The sequence below is a fragment of the Archocentrus centrarchus genome, chromosome 11, assembly GCF_007364275.1.
Source record: "Archocentrus centrarchus isolate MPI-CPG fArcCen1 chromosome 11, fArcCen1, whole genome shotgun sequence".
Taxonomy (NCBI): Eukaryota; Metazoa; Chordata; class Actinopteri; order Cichliformes; family Cichlidae; genus Archocentrus; species Archocentrus centrarchus.
The window spans coordinates 32739325-32760303 of NC_044356.1; the positions used below are offsets into that span (position 1 = coordinate 32739325).

General features: G+C 42.6%; 1 protein-coding gene across 1 annotated transcript; it reads left to right on the forward strand.

Annotated features, from left to right (window-relative positions):
* The first annotated feature begins 7064 nt into the window (after positions 1-7064).
* On the forward strand, positions 7065-11098 carry LOC115788793 (ADP-ribosylation factor-like protein 4A). The gene is made up of 2 exons (XM_030741987.1): positions 7065-7202; positions 8215-11098. The coding sequence occupies exon 2, from the start codon at positions 8292-8294 to the stop codon at positions 8895-8897; it is 606 nt and encodes a 201-aa protein (XP_030597847.1). The 5' UTR covers positions 7065-7202; positions 8215-8291; the 3' UTR covers positions 8898-11098.
* The last annotated feature ends 9881 nt before the right edge of the window (positions 11099-20979 follow it).

The following is a 20979-nucleotide window of genomic DNA, read 5'->3' on the forward strand; positions in this document are numbered from 1 at the left end:
AGTTTTTTTTCTTATTGAAATATTGTGCTAAACAACTGATCATGGTCAGTCTGTTCCAGTGCAAACAGTGCAAAAACAAAAACATTCATACTCACATTCACAGCTATGGGAAATTTAGAATCACCAAATAACCTAACCTCACTAACTGCATGTCTATGGACTGTGGAAGGAAGTCAGAGTTCCTGGAGAGAATCCACGCAGACGCGGGGAGCACCTGCAAACTCACACAGAAAGGTCCTGGTGATGGCTTCAAACCCAGGACCCTCTTACTGTGAGGGATCAGTCCTAACTACCGCGCCACCATGTAATAAAGGTCCCTCAAATCAAAAAAATGCTTCCAAGAATATTTTTTTCAATAAGATCTCTTTCCCTTTAAAATCTAAATAATTGTCTTATGGTCAAATATAATAATGGTCAATTTAAAACGTGTTTAACAACTTCAATATGTAAGAAAGCTATGATTTGATTTTTGCTGAGGTAAAATGATGTGCGCAGTTGTTCTGTTGCTGAACATCTTCAGTCTGAACATCACTGATGGTCAGAGGAACTTTCACATCTGCTGACAGACCGTTTGTCCTGGTTTGCCCTGTGACAGTCACCGAGCAACACTGCCTTCACAACAGGACACTTATGCAAACACACAATATCAGCATCATGCAAACACACATCACAGCTGTGCTCACCCTGATGGTTAACCCTCAGTGAGCACCGAATAATTAAATCACTCATGACATCTAGTGGAGAGAAAAATGATTGATTTCTACTTGTGAAATAGGCTGACAATCATTGTATTTTTGATTACATTTAAAAAAAAAAAAAAAGTTGATACACAAATGATTTGAACTGCCAAATTCAGCTGAGAATATTCTCCAAGTACAAAAATGAATGCTTTAAAAGGTCTCAAATGTTAAGGCTAATCAATAAGACTGTAGCCTAGAACTGATGTTAGTATAAATAGGCTGGCTCTTTACCTAGAAATGTGAGATTCCCTTGTTTTTCTCTATCTAGATGCTGCCAACTGTTCAGTTGCTAGGTCAGTTGCTAGATATGGAGAATCCCCACTTTCTCCATTTCAGTCGATAATGGACAGGTAGGTATCAAATTCAATCATAGGAAGGGCCAAAATTGAAGACATAGTCTGAGTCACAGGCTGAACAGAATACAAAAAATTAATTTTAATCAGTAATATGAATTTGAATGGCCAGAATACAGCAACTTTTTCCTTCAACACATTAAATAATATATAAAATTATATTTTTCTTCAAAAATAACACCAGGAAAAATGAATATATTTTAAGCTGATAAAAATTTGCTAATTTTTCAGGAAAAAACTAATGTGAATTTCTGCACTTCACAGTCGGAAAAACGCTGCGTAATCTGCGCAGTGTGTCCAGTTTCTCAGCAAAAACACGTGGAGACACGTCCCGTCCCCGAAGCTGCAGGGACTTATTAAGATGCTTCATGAGAAAAGCCGACTCACACAGCCACCTTTCATCCCGAAGTCTGTCAGCTCACCTGTGCAGGTCTCCCTCTCCCTCTTCTCCCGCATCCATACCACCAATCCGCTCTTTTCCCCGCACATCGCAGACGAGGAAAAAAGACACACGGCTTTACCTCCGATGTCAGCTAGAAGGTCCTTTGCCTTGCCTGTTTGGAAAAGCCCAGCTTTCCACTTTTCATTTGGTCATTATTGAGGGTCAGACTAGCTTAAATGTCGTTGTAAAAAGTGCTGACTGATGCTTTTATGCAGTGATCACTGATTAATATGGAAAACGGGTTAGAGCATAGGTCAGGGATCCTCAAATCCAGGCCTCGAGGTCCGATGTCCTGCAGGATTTAGATGTGTCTCTGCTCCAACACACCTGAGTCAAATATAGAAGTCATTAGCAGGACTCTGGAGAACTTGATGTTGAAAGCAGCCATTTTTATTTAACACAACAGAACAACAACGATGCAGTACTTAGCAGATGCAACAGATGGCAGCACAACAGCCACTCCATTAACAACCATTGAACAAATTACTGCTTCATATTTCAACACTCCCACTTAATTTTACAATGGTTCTAAGACACAAGGTAATGCTGAAATAATAAATTTAACTCAACTTGCAAAAACTAACCTATTATTCCTTCCGGTTTATAGTTTACTTCTGTCTTGCTATATCCAGCAAAAAATATTGCCCATTTTATAACAAATCCACACAGCAAGACATTCTATTACAGATTTACATCAGGACAAGTCCAATCTCTCTCCTGAGATACTCAAATTTCTGTCTTGTAAGAGGTTTTGTCAAGATATCTGCCTTCATGTCATCTGTTGGACAGTATTCCAACTTGACTTCACCGTTCTGCACACACTCACGAATGTAATGATAGCGAATGTCTATGTGCTTGGTTCTTGAATGGTTCACTGGATTCTTTGCTATTGCAATAGCTCCTTGATTGTCCTCCAGAATCACTGTAGGCGTTGTGACCATACCTAGATCACTTAGTAATCTTCTCAGCCAGGTACCCTCTTGAGCTGCTTGACTGAGAGCAACATACTCAGCTTCTGCTGTTGAAAGTGCAACTGTTGCTTGTTTCTTGCTTAGCCAGCTCACTGCTCCTCCACCCAGCAGAAATATGTTGCCTGTTGTTGAATGCCGGTCATCCTGATCTCCAGCCCAGTCAGCATCAGAGAAGCCAATCAGATCTTTGTTCCCTGTACAGTCATACTTCAGAGCAAGGTTAACTGTGCCCTTTAAGTATCGAAAAATTCTCTTTACAGCAGTCAGATGTGCAGTATTTGGGTTTGCACTGAATTTTGACACTGTACTCACTGCTTGTGTTATGTCTGGTCTTGTTGTCATCGCTGCATACAGCAGACTTCCTACCATGGACTGGTAAATACTTGGATTGACAGGATTACTGACACCATCATCCTTTTTCAGCTTTACACTGATGTCAGCGGGGGTTGCAACAGTTTTTGCTTTATCCATCCCATACTTCTGAAGAATGGTTTCAATGTACTGCTTCTGATGAAGAGCGATGCAGTTTTCTTCTTTGTCTTGAACAACTGAGATGCCCAGGATATAGGACAGCTCACCCAAGTCCTTCATTTTGTAGTGCTCCTGGAGAGCTAGTTGTAACTCATCCATGCTTTCAGTTGACTCTGTAATCAACATCAGATCATCTACATAGACTGCAATGATCTCCAGCTCCTGTGATGACCTCACAAACACACAAGGATCTGAGGTGCTCTGCTTAAATCCAAGATCCTTCATGAACTGTGTGAATTCTTTATTCCAACAACGAGGAGACTGTTTTAGTCCATAGATTGATTTTTTTAGCTTGCACACAAGGTGCTCCTGACCTGGTTTGATGTATCCCTCAGGTTGTTCCATGTATACTTCTTCCTCCAAGTGTCCATTTAGGAATGCAGTGACAACATCCATTTGATGCACATGTAGGTTATTCTGGATGGCAAAGGATAATAATGTACGAATTGAGCTAAAACGTATCACAGGTGAAAAGGTTTCATTGTAGTCAGCACCATACAGCTGTGAGTAGCCTTTGGCAACAAGTCTGCACTTGTATCGCTCCACTTCTCCATCACTTTGATGCTTGACTTTGAACACCCATCTTGACCCTACAACCACTTTGTCCTTTGGTAGTTCCACCAGATCCCAAGTTTCATTTTCTAGCAGTGACTCGTATTCCAAATCAGCCGCTTCTTGCCATTCTTTTGCATTTGGACTCTTTAATGCTTCTTTCAGTGTACCAGGTTCTGTGACAGAACACACATTAGCACAATGATCAATAGTCACCATATCTGCAAACTCATCATATCCATATCTCTTTGGTGCACTTCTGATTCTACTCCCTTTTTTAACAGTTTCATCGACAGTGATTTCATCATCAGTTGTTTCCTTTTCTTCTGTGATGATAGTCACTCCCTTTTCTGGACAGGAAGCATCCACCTCATTTTTCCAGTCAAATTCTGTCTCACTAAAGATGACATCTTTTCGAATCAGGATTCTTCTCTTCTCTTCATCGAACAAACGATAACCTTTTGCGTTGCTTGCATAGCCCACAAATCTGAGCTTTACTGCTTTCTTGTCTAGTTTTCGCCTTTCAGCATCTGGGACATGTGCATAAGCAACACAACCAAACACTCTCACATGACTGATGTCAGGTTTTTTGCCAGACCATCGTTGGTAAGGTGTCTCTTGCTTCAGAACAGATGTGGGCAACCTGTTTTGTATGTAGGCTGCTGTTGCTACTGCTTCAGCCCAGTACATATTTGGTAGCTTAGCATGCAACAACATGCTTCTAGCTGCTTCAATCAATGTTCTGTTTTTCCTTTCTGCAACTCCATTTTGTTGAGGCGTATGAGGTACAGACATTTCATGGTGGATACCTTGAGCCTTCAGATAGTCTTGAAACTCCCTTGAAATGTACTCCCCACCATTATCTGATCTTAGTCTTGCAACTTTGTGTCCACACTCATTGGAGTATGTTTTCTCAAATTCCTTGAATTTGCTTAAGACTTCACTTTTTTGTTTCATGAAGTAAACCTTACAGCAGCGAGAGAAGTCATCAATGAATGTTACAAAGTATTTTGATCCACCTATTGACTCAGTCTGCATGGGTCCACAGACATCACTATGGATCAGTTGCAGCTTACGTTTGGAACGGATTTCTCCCACTGTCTTACATGACTGTCTCGTCAGCTTGCCCTCCACACATGCTTCGCAGAAGGGAAGCTCTTTGTCTGCAGAGAATTTCACTCCATTTACCAGACCTTCTAGTTCCTTTAGCTTGGTAGTGTGACCCAAGCGCTGATGCCACAGATTAGCTGTCACTGATGCACTTGATGCACTATAACAGATAGGTGAAGCTCCTTCAACATCTAACTGATACAGTCCATCAGCTCTTTGTGTTCCCATTCCTCGAAGAATTCCATCCTTGTCACGTATGTAGCAACGAGATCCTTTGAACTGCACTGTATTTCCTTTTCTTGTAGCAGCTCCCACTGAAAAGAGATTTCCAGACAACTTTGGAACGTACAACACATCATACATAGTGGCAGGTTTAGCATCACTGACTTTGAAGATCATGTTCAATTTAACAATGCCAAAACCTTTGGCTTCAACAACTCTGCCATCACCCAGTTTTACAGACTGTGGGTTTGAGAACTGCTGGTAATCTTGAAGAATTTCTTTATCACACGTCATGTGTTTTGATGCTCCAGAATCGATCAACCACTCAATTTGTCTTGGTCCTTCAGTTCGCATTTTTAGCAACGAATGCACTTTCAGAGGAGTCTTCTGCATTTTCACAGATCACATTTTTGGCTTTGTGGTTTTTGATTCGTTTTTTCCAGCTTGGACAGTTACGCTTTATGTGTCCTTCTTTTCCATACTTGTAACATCTCCATGAACTTTGTCTTTCAGCTCCCACTACTTTTGAATCAATCTGCATTCCTCTGTGAACTTGTGTTGACATGGCTGATGCACCACCTGATGTAGCAGCACCGTAGTCATCAACATTAGCTCTCTTTTGCTCTTCGTTTATTAAAGCTTGCTGAACAAACTGCAGTGTCAAATTGTCTATCTTTGTCTCCAGAGCTGTAACAATTGTAGCGTAGCTTGGTGGTAAGCTACCCAGGAGTGTTACGATCTGATCTTCTTCTTCAATTACAGCACCTATTGCCTTTAGCTGATCAGTCAGTTCCTTCATTCGTTTTAAATGATCATTTAAGCTTTCCTTTTCTTTCATTTCACATCTGAAATATTTCTTCTTTAGAAACAGTTTATTTGCTAAAGTGTCTCTCTCAAAATGTCCTTTTAGCGTGTCCCAAGCCTCTTTTGGTGTTTGGCAACTTGTTATCAAATACAGTTGTGGTGTACTCACATTCAGCACTAACAAGGAAAATGCCCTTTCTCTCCGTCTCTCAAACTCTGCCGTAGCTTGTGCGTTAGCATCCGCAGTTAGCATATCCGTCTCAGTTAGCATACCCCATAGTCCTTTAGCTTTCAGCAAATGCTCCATCTGAAACTTCCATGTTGCCCAGTTCTCTGGTCCGCTCAGCTTGTCAATAAACGTCTTATCATCCATTGTGAATTCCACAACTCCGTTTATCTGACTCAGCAACTAAGTTTACAGAGCTTTTTTAGCGACGCTCTGGGCTCATAACCTGTTGAAAGCAGCCATTTTTATTTAACACAACAGAACAACAACGATGCAGTACTTAGCAGATGCAACAGATGGCAGCACAACAGCCACTCCATTAACAACCATTGAACAAATTACTGCTTCATATTTCAACACTTGACTGCATACTGAGGAGGCAATTCAGCCATTTGATTCAGGTGTGTTGGATCAGGGACACATCTAAAACCTGCAGGACAGGGGCTCTCCAGGCCTGGATTTGAGGATCCCTCGCATAGGTCTTGGCCTGCGCCAGCTGTTGCAGTGCATTGTGGGATTTGTAAGTGGTGGGCCATTTACCCGCAGGCTATTAATGATAGTCATATGAAATCATTTAGCAGGCCATATAAAATTAGATCGCGGGCCGGATGTGCTGACACGTAGTATAGACAGCACACTATGTACAATATGACCAGGCTAAGCAAATAAGGCACGAGAAAAAGAGGCTGCATATTAGCGTATATTATCATAGTATTAGTTGCTTAAAAATGAATGCTTAAAAATGGATTTCTTTTACAGCATAACACAATAAAGTTGGCATTGTCTAACAAAGTTTAAAACACGTGATCAAGCACAATGAAGGTTCAAAAATCCCCAAATTAACTGGATTGATGAGCGTAAGAGGATTCATGAATGGATGGATATTTTATTGAAGAATTCATTATTAAACCACAAAATGCTTTATTTTGATGGTTGTGAGCCTTCTGGTCCTCCATAGTGGGGCAGTTTCAGCCGGAGTTGCGTCAGGATGGGCAGCCGGCGTTAAAGTGCCAAATCAAATATGTGGCCGCGACCCCTTGTTATGAATTCTATTATGTCATTATTTTTATTTTGAAAAGCGGTAGCGGAAATGTCGCTGTTTATTCTGGGGGTCCTGGTGCCGCTGCGGAATGGAGAGGAGTGCAATGAGTTAGGTGTCTCTGCGTGTTTGAGGACGTTAGCTGAATGGGGTGGGTTTACGCGGAACCTGATAATCCCGTCAGCTGTAATGGGTTTCCATTGTTTGTCAAGGTAAGTTTCTTACACTGAAACTGTTACTGATCAAAGTGGCGCAAAATCATATCTCACGCCAGAGACGGCAAAAATTCACCCCCCCCCCCTTAATGACGCAGCTTTGTCGTGTGACGTTAACATAACATTTCGTTACATGTAAATGTGCATTCCTGGCTGAGTTTATTAACAGGCCCAAGAAAGCGTTAAGACTGATTTTTTTCGACACTTGTTGGCTTCACAAGCTCGAGTCGAGCCAGGTCTGCTGTACAGCACTGCACGCCAGACTTCATTGAAATATCTCACACACTGACGCTGCTTCGAGTCTCCTCGGGAATAAAGATAGATTTACTCACTGTGTTTTATATGAATCGAGACGTTATTAGCCTCAATTCAATTCGGGTTAACTCTAATGATACATTTCAAATAAATGCCTACTTTGGTGGCATATCGCTTGTCATCACCTCCGTCTGTCTACATTCAGTGGGCGGGAGCGGCCACTCTAAACCAATTCTTTAAGACGCAATTTTACTATCGAAAGTGTGTTGATTAATGACCATATGGGAGCCGAATTCTTCAGAACGTGTCCATTTGTTCGTAGCTTACTGATTATTTTAATTTCCAAATTTGAAATAGTCCTTTCAGCATAAAGATGTCGTTTGCTAAGCAGAACATTTTTAAAGCTACATGTATGCATCAGTGTGTTCAGTTGTTAAACAAAGACCTGATTTGATCTGTCCATGGAGCTGAAGACTGGGGATGGTGAGCTGAATCTGTGATTTGGGGGAAGTTCAAATCCTCCAGCCACTGCATCATTTACTGATTCACTCACTGAATGGAGATTAGTGTATGAAATTTCTGTTGGCTGCTGGAGCTACATGTGTAAATGGATTGGATCACCCTGCTCTTTTATTTCTATTGCATTCCTCTGTGCCAGGATAATAATGTGTAAGAATGGTTTTATTCACTTGTTGTGTTTGTATGCTTTGACTCATGCATTCTCTGCTTTTTTTTTTTCTTCCCTACGGCCTAGCCCCAGCTTCAATTATTTCACAAAGGGATCAACCTTGGAAATATTTAGTGGCAACTTTTCCTGGTCTGTGAGCCAAGATGGGAAACGGACTATCTGATCATCGCTCTCTGCTCCCCTGCCTCCCCTCCTTTCAGGCTCTTCACATTGTCATTCTAGGACTGGACTATGCTGGCAAGACCACTGTACTGTATCGGCTGCGTTTCAATGAGTTTGTGAACACTGTCCCTACCAAAGGATTTAACACGGAGAAGGTCAAAGTGTCACTTGAAGGCAGCCGGCGGACTGCGTCCTTCCACTTCTGGGATGTAGGTGGTCAGGAGAAACTGCGGCCTCTGTGGCGCTCATACACGCGCTGCACTGATGGCATTGTGTTTGTGGTGGACTCGGTGGATGCCGAGCGCATCGAGGAAGCCAAGGCAGAGTTGCACAAAATCACGCGGCTGGCAGAAAACCAGGGCGTGCCGGTCCTAGTGGTGGCTAACAAACAAGACCTGCGGAATTCTCTTAGTTTAGCTGAGATGGAGAGCATGTTGGCTCTAGGTGAGCTCAGCACTGCTACAACCTGGCATCTCCAACCTGCTTGTGCTATTATCGGTGAAGGGCTGCAGGAGGGACTGGAGAAGCTGCATGCCATGATCATGAAGAGAAGAAAGATGTTGAGGCAGCAGAAGAAAAAGAGATGACATGCCGGTAGTGGGAACTACAAAGTGGGAGCTGGATCTAAAGCTACATGAGAACTTTTGTGAGCTGCGTGCAGTCTGCTGGTTTATTGTGTTTGGCTTGAACAAGAAACAGTGAAACCTGTCGGCTGCTCTTTTTGTAGTGTGCCTGGCCTGAGTTTGTTCCTGCTTGAGGTCAGACAGTGGCTGGCTCACACTGAAGGCAGTGGAATGGATGTTTGGATGCAAACAGTCATTCTAAAGGTAGTACAGCATTGTGTCACGCAGCAGCAATCCATGATGTTTAGGCCAAACTCTTAAAGAAGGACAGTAAGCTTTTATTTGTCATATTTATTTGTTGAAATATGTCCTGTACTTATTCAGAAACAATCAGTCTTTATATGTGTATTCCACCAAAGCTGCAAAGGTTTATATGAAGTTTATAATGACTCATTGAGTACAGGATGGATAAATCACTGTACAGAATCACTCGTCAGTTGAAATGGAAACAGTTTTTCGAGGGTGTGTCTACCTTCCTGTGCTCACATATTGATGACACAACAAGGCAGGAGTACAGCTACATTAATGCCAGAAATGATTTTCAGCTACCGTTTAAAAATACTCGTAACTGGTTTCTTCACTTGGCAGTAATGTCAAAAGACCAGAATATGACTCACCAGTTGTTTTTCTTAGCACGCGGCTGGTAGTTTCAAGTTACCCATTCAGGGATTTTGTTGCATTTAAAAATTCAATCAAGTATACCAAAAAAAAAAAAAAAGGGGGCTTTATATATTGTCTGAAATTAGCTTATATAACAAAATTTTGCCAATAACTGACAACCAGCTTCAGTGCTCAAATGTTAAACGCTAAGAAGTGTAACTAGTACATTATCCTAAATGCCATTTTTGGAGCTTCAGAGCCCCAGTGTGAATAATCTATAAGTATTTGGCAACAGAGAAATGTCAGGCACAGTTGGAGTGATATGACAATCAGTCAGCGTTGTACTTTTTGATATGCAAGTCTCATCTACACTGCTGCTAAGACGTTTGTTTTCAAGTCACTGGGCACACTTGTTGATATCTTAAGATTTCTGGGATCTTGTCTTATTTTTTTAGTTTTTCCAGACCACACTGTATCCACACACTTGACGTTACTGATCACTTGCACAGTTGTAACGTCTTCGTCCTGTGGTTACTGTCCCAATGTCAGTGCTGCTAATATTAGCTAAAAACTGTGATGTTAAATGTTCATAACTGAGAATGATTTTTTTTTGTGGTAAGGCATTAATGATAATTTTTTTTAAATAAGAATAATGTTTTAAAAATGTTCCCCAATACTGATTTGGTCATTGATTACAATGAGTGGAAGCTTCAAAGCTTTTGAGTGGACTCCTTTAACTTGTAAGCTAAGTTTGTTTTGGGGATAAAAATTTGGGCCAGTTTCAGATAGTACTGAGGCTGATTACTTATATGTTTATGTTTCTGGACTGCTGAGAGGGATATTAAAACTGCTCTTGTTTTGTTATCCTGTAAAACTAACCAGTGATCCTACTAGCAAGCTAAAACTAGTCCTAATAACATTAGGATACATTGTAGCTGTTGCTGACAGTTATTTGGCTACAATGCTTGGTGGTTAACTAGCCATATCTATCAATTTAATTAAACTGAAGTATTTATAGTCATTTGTGAGCCAGAGATTTGGTTGGACTCATTTCTCTCTCACTGTGTGTTATTCGGTTTTTAGCACAAGTTTTGCACTATTAACAATGAAAAGAATTCAGCAGTTGACCTCATAGTATTAACACAGGAGCATATTAAAGGAAGTGGTTGCTCCACAAAGCTAATCACAAGTTTAAAAAAAAAAAAGTTATGAAGAAGTCTATTATAAAACTGGCGATTTTGACTACTGTCCAGGTTGTCTCCATATGGTTGTAGAAGGTGGAAATTAAATCACACATAACTGAATCACCACCATGGCTCTCTTTAGCTCTATTATGTAATCTTGTTGATTGATTGATTGATTGGCTCAGCGAGAACGTTCCACATCTGCCACATCAGAGTCTGATTGCACTTTAGTTCCATTTCCTGTAAGGATTCTGAAACTGAAATAAGTGAAGTATTGCTTTAAAATAATCATTTTAAATATATATAAAATGATTTATGTTGCTGTTTCCAGATTTCACCTTTCCTGCTCTCACTGGTAGAGTATTCATACTTATGTGTTTGAGCCGCCTTGTTCACTTGGAATAAAACAACATGTGCAAGCATTGTGACGTTGCTGCTTTTTCATCTATAATAGTGGAATTATGCTTCCAGGATCAGGTTCTTTTCTACTCACTGGTGCACATGGAAGTGACAAACTGTTCACAGCAGAATGAGATAAAAAGGTGAGTCTTTCTAGTGGAATTGCAGCTCTTACTGATCATATTAAGCGCACGCACTCAAACACACACGAGGCATTTGCATAACTTTAAATGCCATGAACACACACTTGTTCTGTTATGAATATTCAAAGAAAGCCTAATTATGGAGAAACGTGAAATTTACAAACTGCATTTTTTTTTTCATAAAGTTACCAAACTAACTGTAAGGTGTTCAAACTGCACAGCATATGCTATTGAGCCTACATGAGTCATTGTGTCCTTGAGTGTAAGCAACTGGATTGCAAGTGTAGCACCAAGCTAGAGGATTGCATACTGTGTTAACTAGAGCTCCCAAAGCTACGGTACCAATCTTTCACTATAATGTGCTATAAAACATGACTTTACTTTGAAGCAATAGAATTACATACCGTGCATAACTCTAAGGGTGTAGTTATCATACCAGTAAAGTACATTTGGCATTTTGTGGTAGCTGTGGCTCAGGAGGTAGAGCAGGTTGGTGGTTTGATCGCTGGCTGCTACACTCTCCGTGTCAACGTATCCTTGGGTAAGATATTGAACCCCGAGTTGCTCTTGATGCGTTTATTGGCACGTTAGATCCAAAACAGATGTAGAAAGTGCTTGAACGGGTGACTGAGACATGCTTTGAGTGCTCCTGTGGATTAGATAAGCACTGTATATGAACCAGTGCCCCCTTTGTGATTATTTTTTTATATTTGCACACTTTCAGATGTTTCATATCAAACAAATTTTAATATTAGACAGAGATAACCTAAATACAAAATAAAGTGTTTAAGTGAGGATTTCATTTATGGAGGGGTGAAAAATCTGTCCAAACTTACCTGGCTCTGTGTGAAAAAGGTCTGGGACCTCCTCCCGTCTGCTGGGGTGGGCATGCAGTTGTCACTGGAATGTGTGGCCATGGGTCTTTAGTGCTCTTGATGGGCTGCAGACAGCCCGGGTTTCCTGGGTCTTTCTCTATCCGCCTCTGGCTTCTTGTGAATGGAGCTGCAGTTTTCCGCCCTCATTAGTAAGTACATTTCATGACATGGACACAGACACTCACACTTACTCATCCAGGCACGGCATAGCAGGATTGTTGGTTTGTGTTGCCATGCTTTGTTTCTGTTTTGTTTTTTCCGTATAAATTTATTTTTTCAGGTATTGTTTGTTTTTTGTATGTTTTTTCTTCTTTTACAGGTGCATCAGTAGATGAACCATTGTGGTTCATTTGCTTAAGCTCTGTTCTCTCTATCCCCTTTCCCTATTTTCTCCCCTTTCTCTTTTTTTCTTCTCTCTCAACCTGTCAACTCTGGCATTACAAGGACACATGTATATGTATGGGAAAAATAACACAAATGAACAAAATAAATCTGCCAGACACAACAGGCTTAAAAAAAAAAGATCTACAAATTATTTTAAATTTATATACATCTGTGTAGTAATCCTGACCACCTGGTCTGACTCATCATAGAATAGAATAGAATAGAATAGAATAGAATAGAATAGAATGCCTTTATTGTCATTATACAGGATGTACAATGAGATTGGAGGGCCACTCCTGTTCAGTGCCATGTAACAGAAAATCAAACTCTCTAAAATAAAAATATTATGAAAATATTATAATCTAGTATGATCAATATAATCAAGAGATATACAGAAATAAATAAATCATACCATGGAAATTAAAGTGGCAGCTATTAAGGAACATGGTTAAAGTAATTATTAAATTAATTAAAGTTACAGCAGTGCATGAATATGAGTTCCACCAAATAACACAATTTTTTTATTGAAGCTGTTGACTTATATTATAATGCACAATGTTTAGTGTCTTTTGAAAATGTTCACAGTATGTATTCATTCTCTCAGAGCTGTATTCTTCAGGATCCAAAAGTATCCGAAGCAGCATTTTACATGAAGTGGGCTTACTCACTGTTTAATTTTAGACTTCACTAGTACATTGATATCAGGTGTCAGATCCTGAGGAGCAGCCAGTTTCAGAATGTCATTTAAGTGCTTGTGAGTGAACCTTGAACGCAGCTTTGTTTTATTGACGCTCATTACAGAGAAAACTTGTTCAAAAACATAGTTAGTCGCCAACATGCACAAAATCTTTGCAGCCGGCGCTGTCGATTTGGGGTATCCTGGCAAGAGATACTGATGAAAATGTGTCCAAGCCCACCGAGGCAAATTTGCCCTTCAAATCTGAATCACACTGCAAATCAATTATTTCAAGTTGGATGTCGACGGGTACAAATCCGACGCCTTGACCGTGAATGGTGAGAGAAAAACTGCGAACTCTGTTTCAAGTTCACCAAAGACCAAACTGCTCAAACTCCCGCAGTAATCCCGTAATCTTGTCTTTGTGCCGATTCATGTCAGTATTAACTCCGGTCTCACACACACACACACATCTCTTAGACGAGGAAAATGAGCAGGGTCGCCACTCGACAGTTGTGTCTCCCACAAAGTCAGCTTCGGCTTGAACACACGTATGCTGTCATAATACTGTGTGACAACTTTTTTGTGGCCTTCAAATTATTCATGTGCTCTGTAATATCTACCATAAATGCAAGATCCTGCAGCCATTCTGGGGATTTAAATTCCAGCACCGGTTTGCCCTTTTTCTCCATGAACTGTCCAATTTCCTCTCGTAGATCAAAGAAACGCTTCAGCACGACACCTCGGCTTAACCACTTTACCTCTGTGTGGTAAGGCAGTCCGTAGGTAATGTCTTTATCACTGAGAAGGCTGTCAAATTGGCTGTGATTCAGACTTCTGGCTTGGATGAAATTAACTGCTCGGACAACCACTTCCATGACATGATCCATTTTTAATGATTTGCAGCACAATGCCTCCTGGTGCAAAATACAGTGAAATATCCAAAAACCATGCCCTCCATTTGCGGCCTGTACTCTCTCTCTGAATTTTGTCACAACACCTGCTTTTTTCCCGATCATTGGCTGCAGATGGCGCACCATCAGGCTGACAGCACGAGCCCAGTGCACTCCCACCCTGTCCAGTGCTCCAACAAGAGCTGAAAATGTCCTCTGCTGTTGTGGTGTCCATCAGAGGCAACAACTCAAAGAACTCCTCGGTGATGGTCAAAGTCTCATCAACACCACGATCAGGGCCAGTTGAGCAATGTCATAATGTCTGTGCTCTCATCAATCATGACCGAAAATGCAACAAATGACTTGACTTTGTGCTTCATCTAGCTGTCTATATCTGCAGAAAGATCTGAAATCCTGTCGGCCACAGTGTTTCTTATCAGACTAATGTTTGCAAAAGCCTGTCGCCTTTCAGGGTGCACGATTTCTGCTGCCTTCAGCATTTATTTTTTTCACAAACTCACCCTCACAATAACAAGATGATGCTGATGCTTTTTCACCGGCAATAAGCTTTCCCTGCTGTGTCACTGCTACGGATAAAAACAGCCTGCTGTTTCCTTAGACCAGCTAACAAATCATTTATCTTCTCAGTTGTCCTTCTATTTTTCACCATGATGAGTCTCATGGTGCTGCATAACTTGCTGCGACCACACCAAGCACACAGGTTTCCCATTTATCTCTGTGAATAAATAGGGTCCATTTTTCTTGGACAACTCTACTCTCTGAGTCCACCTTTCTCCTTTTTAAACAAAGACATTTTGATTGTGCTACAGAGTGTACTTCTGACAGCACAAAAACAGTGACACCCAGTGGACAGATTAGGAATAGCAGTTCCATTTATTGAAAATTTGAATCTAATATTTTTTTCTGTAATTTTCACACTTATCAAAGTTATCCCGTGGGCTGGATTGGACCGTCTGGCAGGCGGGTTTTGGCCCGTGGGCCATAAGTTTGACACCCCTGCCCTAAAACAACTGTTAGTGACAGCAGCAACAACCTGCAGAGTGCAGGAGTGAAGGTATCAAAATCTACTGTTCACAGAAGACGTAATTTGCCACAAAGTACAGAGACAAGCCTCAGAAATTCTGGGACTTGGATTAACTGTTATCAAGGTGACAGAAAGGCTAAAGTTTGGAGAAAGAAAGGATCTGTTTATGAACACAAACACACAAGTTCATCTGTAAACGCAGTGGAGGTGCTGTCATGGGCTTGGGCTCATTAATCTTCATTGATGATGTCACGCATGATGGCAGCAGTACAAAAAACTAAGTCTACAGAAATATTTAGTCTGTCAATTTAAACAAAGATACAATTAAACTGATTGGGAGATCCTTCATCATGCAGCAAGATAATGATTCAAAGCACACCACCACAACTACAAAGGAGTCCAACAGGGGCAGGAAGTAGAAGGTTTTAGACTGGCCCACTCAATCTCAGACATAAACTCTATAGAGCATTTTACCTGCTAAAGAGGAGACTGAAGGTAGTCCCCCCCAACAAACAAACAAGCAAACAAACAAACAAAAAACAAGCATGAGAACAGTATGCAGGAAAAAGCATGACATAAATTATTGATCATAATTCTGGGACGTAGTTTGAAGTCAGCACTTTCAACTCATGTTGAGATGGAGACTCAGCAATGCAGCATCCTGCAGCTGCATCTTCTTCAACTGATGATGTCATTTGGACATGCCAGCAAATTACAATACATTATACTTAAGCATGTGTTTATCCTCAATTTGGGAACACTAAACCATACATCACAAATCAGTGAGCACTTTATTACAAACAACATACCTGTACTAAAGGCTTGGTTACTCTTAGGGGGAAAGGCTGCGGGCATCCGGTCAAGGATGAGGCGTTACTTGTCTTTTGTCGTTTATTTTAGTTCTGCTCACATTACAGTTCCTTTGTGCATGGTTTAGTTAGCTGCACGCACACACAAAGCTCTCTTGAGTGGCCTAAACAACTTAAAACTACTGGAAAGTCCGGTTTTGCTCGCTCACAGTCCTCCTGCACTCCATCGCCGTCCTGTGCTACTGCTCTGCTAAGTCCCGGAATCCTGAAGCGCTGATTGGTCGATGCTGATTATGATTGGCAGGCGAGCCGGCCAGTGATGTTCCAGATCAGCCTTTGATGCACTGGCAGACAAGTTTCCAGTCTTTTCCACAGCCGCCCCCAAATTGTCTATGATAATTTGCAACTTGGGAAACTGTTCACGGTCAAGACGGACCATTTAATCTGGGACTTCTGACAGTTTCACTAGACGGACTACTGGGCGAATATAGCTGCGTTCCTTCACTTGGACTTCAGCAGTGCGAATCCTTCCATCTGTTCCAGGAAAAACTGTTTTGATTGTGCCAATCGGCCAAAGAGCCCGTGGCAACTGTGGGTCTACTATCATTACAACGGTCCCAATCTGTAGGTCTTCAGCGTTCTCTTGCCACTTGTTGCGGGCCTGAAGGCCTGGAAGGTAGAATTTTAGGAATTGTTTCCAAAAGTGGTCGGCTAACACTTGACTATGTCTCCATCTCCTCCGACCAGTGAGCTCCACCTCTGGGTACTTGACTTGAGGAAGAGAAGGGTCCAGCCGCCCCATCAATAAGATGTTAGGGGTGATGGGATCTGGGTCAGCTACATCTGTTGAAACATAGCCAAGTGGTTTCGAATTGAGTATTCCTTCAACTTCCACCAAGAGTGTCCGTAGAACCTCCTCCGTCACGCTCTGAACTCCCAAAGTCGTAGTGAGTGCCAATTTCAGTGATTTAATCTCCCTTTCCCAACATCCACCAAAATGTGGTGATCCTGGAGGGTTGAATCTGAAGTCAATTTGTTGACTTGCCAACTGCTCCTGGATCTGTGGCTGAAGGGTTCGGAATGCCTCTTTAAGTTCACGTTCTCCAGCTTTAAAATTTGTGCCTCGGTCACAGAGAACTTCAAAGGGCTTCCCTCGGCGTGATATCAGACGTCTGAGGGCCAACAAGAATGAGTCAGCATCAAGACTTGACATCACATCTGTATGTACGGCCCTGGTGGTCATACATTTGAAAATGACGCCCCACCTCTTTTCATGTCGTCTACCAACCTTGATGACGTAGGGTCCGAAGCAATCCACTCCGGTGGAGTAGAACGGTGGTTTAAATGTTCTGAGTCTGGATGGTGGTAAATCAGCCATTTGAGGAGCGACTGGTTTTCCCCTCCATCGTTTGCAGCCAACACAATGTCGCTGATAGCGTCGAACCGCCTCCCTGCCCCGGAGGATCCAGAATCTTCTCCTTATTTCAGCGAATACTCTCTCTGGTCCTGGGTGGTGAAGTTGTTCATCCACATCTTTAATAATTAACCCTGTCACGGGATGACGGGAATCAAGGACTATGGGGTGTATAGAATCCTCTTCCAGCTCAGTGGCACGTCGCAGCCGGCCTCCCACACGAATGAGCTCTATAGATTGGTCAAACTGTGGATCTAAGAGGTATAAGCGACTGCTAGGTCCAACCCTCTGATTTGACTTGAGTTTGGGAAACTCAGTAGGAAAGCTCTCTTCTTGAGTTTGACGCAATATTTCCATTTCAGCCTTCCGATAATCATCTGCTGTGGAGGTGCCAGGAATGTAAGCCGCCCCATGAACGCGTCTCACCGTGGCCTCGACAAGATCCTTGAAAGTTGGATACTGTGTGACATCAGGGATGGTGGATCTTGGAATGTCTGACATGGTTCCACAAAACGCCGAACGTTTTAACTCATCTTCGCCATCTAGTGTTGGAAGTGAGGGCCTGAGCGGCCATTTGTCAACAGGATCTTGAAGAAAGGGTGGTCCTTGTGACCATCTGGAGATGAACGATAATTCCGTTAGAGTTTTTCCCCTGGTGATGTCATCTGCCGGATTCTCCCTCGACGGCACAAAATGCCAGTCGTGAGGTGATGTCAGCTCTTGGATTTCTGCCACTCGGGTCCCAACAAACACTTTAAAGTGGCATGACTCAGACTGCAACCAAGTTAGAACAGTGGTGGAGTCTGACCACAGAAAAACTCTCTGGATAGGTACGTTGAGTTCAGTCTTTAGCACATGAGCTAACTGGGCTCCAGTAAGAGCTGCACACAATTCCAGCCTTGGAATGGACAGCTGCTTTCGTGGAGCAACTCGTGACCTTGCTGCTAGAAAGGCGACTTCCTTGAGCCCGTCTGGAGCTTCTGTGACTAGATAGGCAACTGAGCCATATGCCTGCTCAGATGCGTCACAGAACACATGAATGTCCCTTTTGCTGTCCGGCATATCTAATGCTGCTGTGGTGTAGCATCGGGGTAAAGAAATCTTCTCCAAATCAGGCAACTCTGCTTGCCAGATTTCCCATGTCTGCAGCAGGTCTTCAGGGAGTCTTGGGTCGTCCCACTCTCTTTTCTTGTCCCAAAGACGCTGAATGACAACCTTAGCTCGGGTGGTGAAAGGGATAATGTAACCCAAGGGGTCATACAAGCTAGCCAAAGTTCTGTAAATACTTCGCATTGTCACTGAGTGGTCCCTAGTTGGAAGATGCTTGTAGTGCAGCAGATCTGTAGGACAATGCCAGTGGAGACCAAGTGTGGATTCGAATGAGTCAAGCTGATTTTGATTTATCCACAAATTGCTGCTGGTGGACCTGGCATCTTCTGGGAGGTGACTGATCACTGAAGGTACGTTGCTGGCCCATTGTCTTAAATCAAATCCTCCATCAGCAAGGATAGCTTGTAGCTTGTCGACTAACATCTTGGCTTCCACTTCGGTGCTGAAACTGTGCAAACAATTATCCACATAGAAGCTCTTTTCAACTGCCTCACGGATGTCCTCTCCAGGCTGGCTGCAATCTCGAATGTGCCTTTGCAGGGCATAGGTGGCACAGCACGGACTGCAGGTCGTCCCAAAAGGGAGCACCTGCCACTCGTAGACACTTGGAGGTTCCTCTCTCTTCAAGTCTCTCCAAAGGAACCGCAGCAATGATTTGTCTTCAGGGAGGAGTCTCACCTGATGAAACATCGCCTTAATGTCACTGGAGATGGCCACTGTATGTTCGCGGAAGCGAAGAAGTACAGCCAACAAGGATGAGCCTAAAGTAGGACCAGGTAGAAGCAGTTTGTTCAAGTTTTTCCCTTGATGCTGGAATGAACAGTTGAATACCACTCTCTTCTTATTGTTATGCTGAACCATGTGATGTGGAATGTACCAAGCTTCCTCAGACTTCTCCACATCTCCAGGTTGCAGTTTAAGTATGTATCCAGCATCCTCCAGTTTCTTAATCTCAGACTTATATGCTTCCCCTTGATCAGGAGTTTTCACCAGTCTCCTTTCGATATTTCTGAGAAGGGGGAGAGTTGCTTCGGGAGTTGTATGCAGCGGTTCTGCGCCCTTAATGCGAAGCATTGGAGTGGCATATCTGCGTATCCCGCTAACCTCGACTCTGACGGTTTTCTCTTCCAGGATACGCAAAGCCTCACTATCTTGGCGGGACCTTGTTACTACCTTGGAGCTTCGATATGGAAGAACATCCAGTTGCCAGAGTCTTTCAATCTGTTGATGCAACTCAGTGTCGGGAGACTGAAATGAAATGAAGTGACATTGTTGTTCATCTGATCCTGGTTTTATTCCTTCCGCAGGACCTTGTAATGTCCAACCTAGACGAGTCCTGACTGCTGCTGGTCCACTTGTATTTCCCAAGCGGACAGGTTCGGTAGGAGTGATTAAATGTGGGAAGTCAGATCCAATCAGGAGGAGTGGTTGCACCGTGTTTATTGGTTGAAGTGGAAGATCCTGCAGATGTTTGTATTTTCTCTGAAGAGCCTCAGTGGGTTGACTATGTTCAGCAAGGTGCAGAGATTTAGCTGTGAAGGCTCGATTGATCCCAAATGTCTTCGCTGGTTGAGTTATGGGGGAGACCGAGAATGAGACTGCGCTGCCATGAATGATCCGTGAGTCCCTTTTCACTGTGTGGAGTACAAGGGCTTCAGGCTCACCTTCCAAACCAAGCTCACGTGCAGCGCTGTGAAGCAGAATGGATCGTTCTGAACCATCATCCAGAACGGCAAAGGCGTCCAGGCTTTTGCTTCCATTACTCAGTCGGACCTTGGCTATCTTGAGTAACACTTTGCGCTTCGTTAGGGAACGTCCAACATAAAAACTATCGTCCAGAGTGCTTGTCAGACAGGCACCCACAATGGTTCCTTGTTCTGGAGGTTTCCCCTTTTCCGGTGTGTCCCCCTTCCCCTGCCACTTCTCATTAACATCATGTAATATCAGCAGGTGTCTACGACCACAGGTTTTACAGGTTACTCTGAGAGTACATTTGGCAGACTGATGTCCTCTACCACAGCGCCAGCAGCGGTTATTTGTTCTTATCCACAGCACTTTCTGTTCCTTTGTGAGCTGCTGAAAGTCCTGACAGCCATTCAAGAAATGAGTAGAGTGGTCACAGTAGGAACAGTACATTTTACTCTTAGTTTTCTCAGAAGTATTGGCAGTCTGTGGCAGCTCCGAAACTTTGATGTCTCCTGATTTCCCAGCACTAAGAAGTAATGCTGTAGTTCTTGAAGCCAGTTTCTTATCCTTATCCATGCCTCTTTTCCTTTGGTTGTCTCTGGTAGGAGTCAAGAACCTGGTGTTGTCTTCATACACTTGCATCTCAAAATCCAGCCACTCTCCAAGATCATACAGCGTTGGGATGGGGACCTCAGTGGGATGAACTCTCCTTCTGAAACTGCTTCTGAGTTCCTGTGGAAGCTTACTTAGCAACCTAGAAACATGAGATCCACACTGGAGTTCAATGTTGCCTTCTCTTCCTAGCTGCTCTAACATGCCTAACAGGGA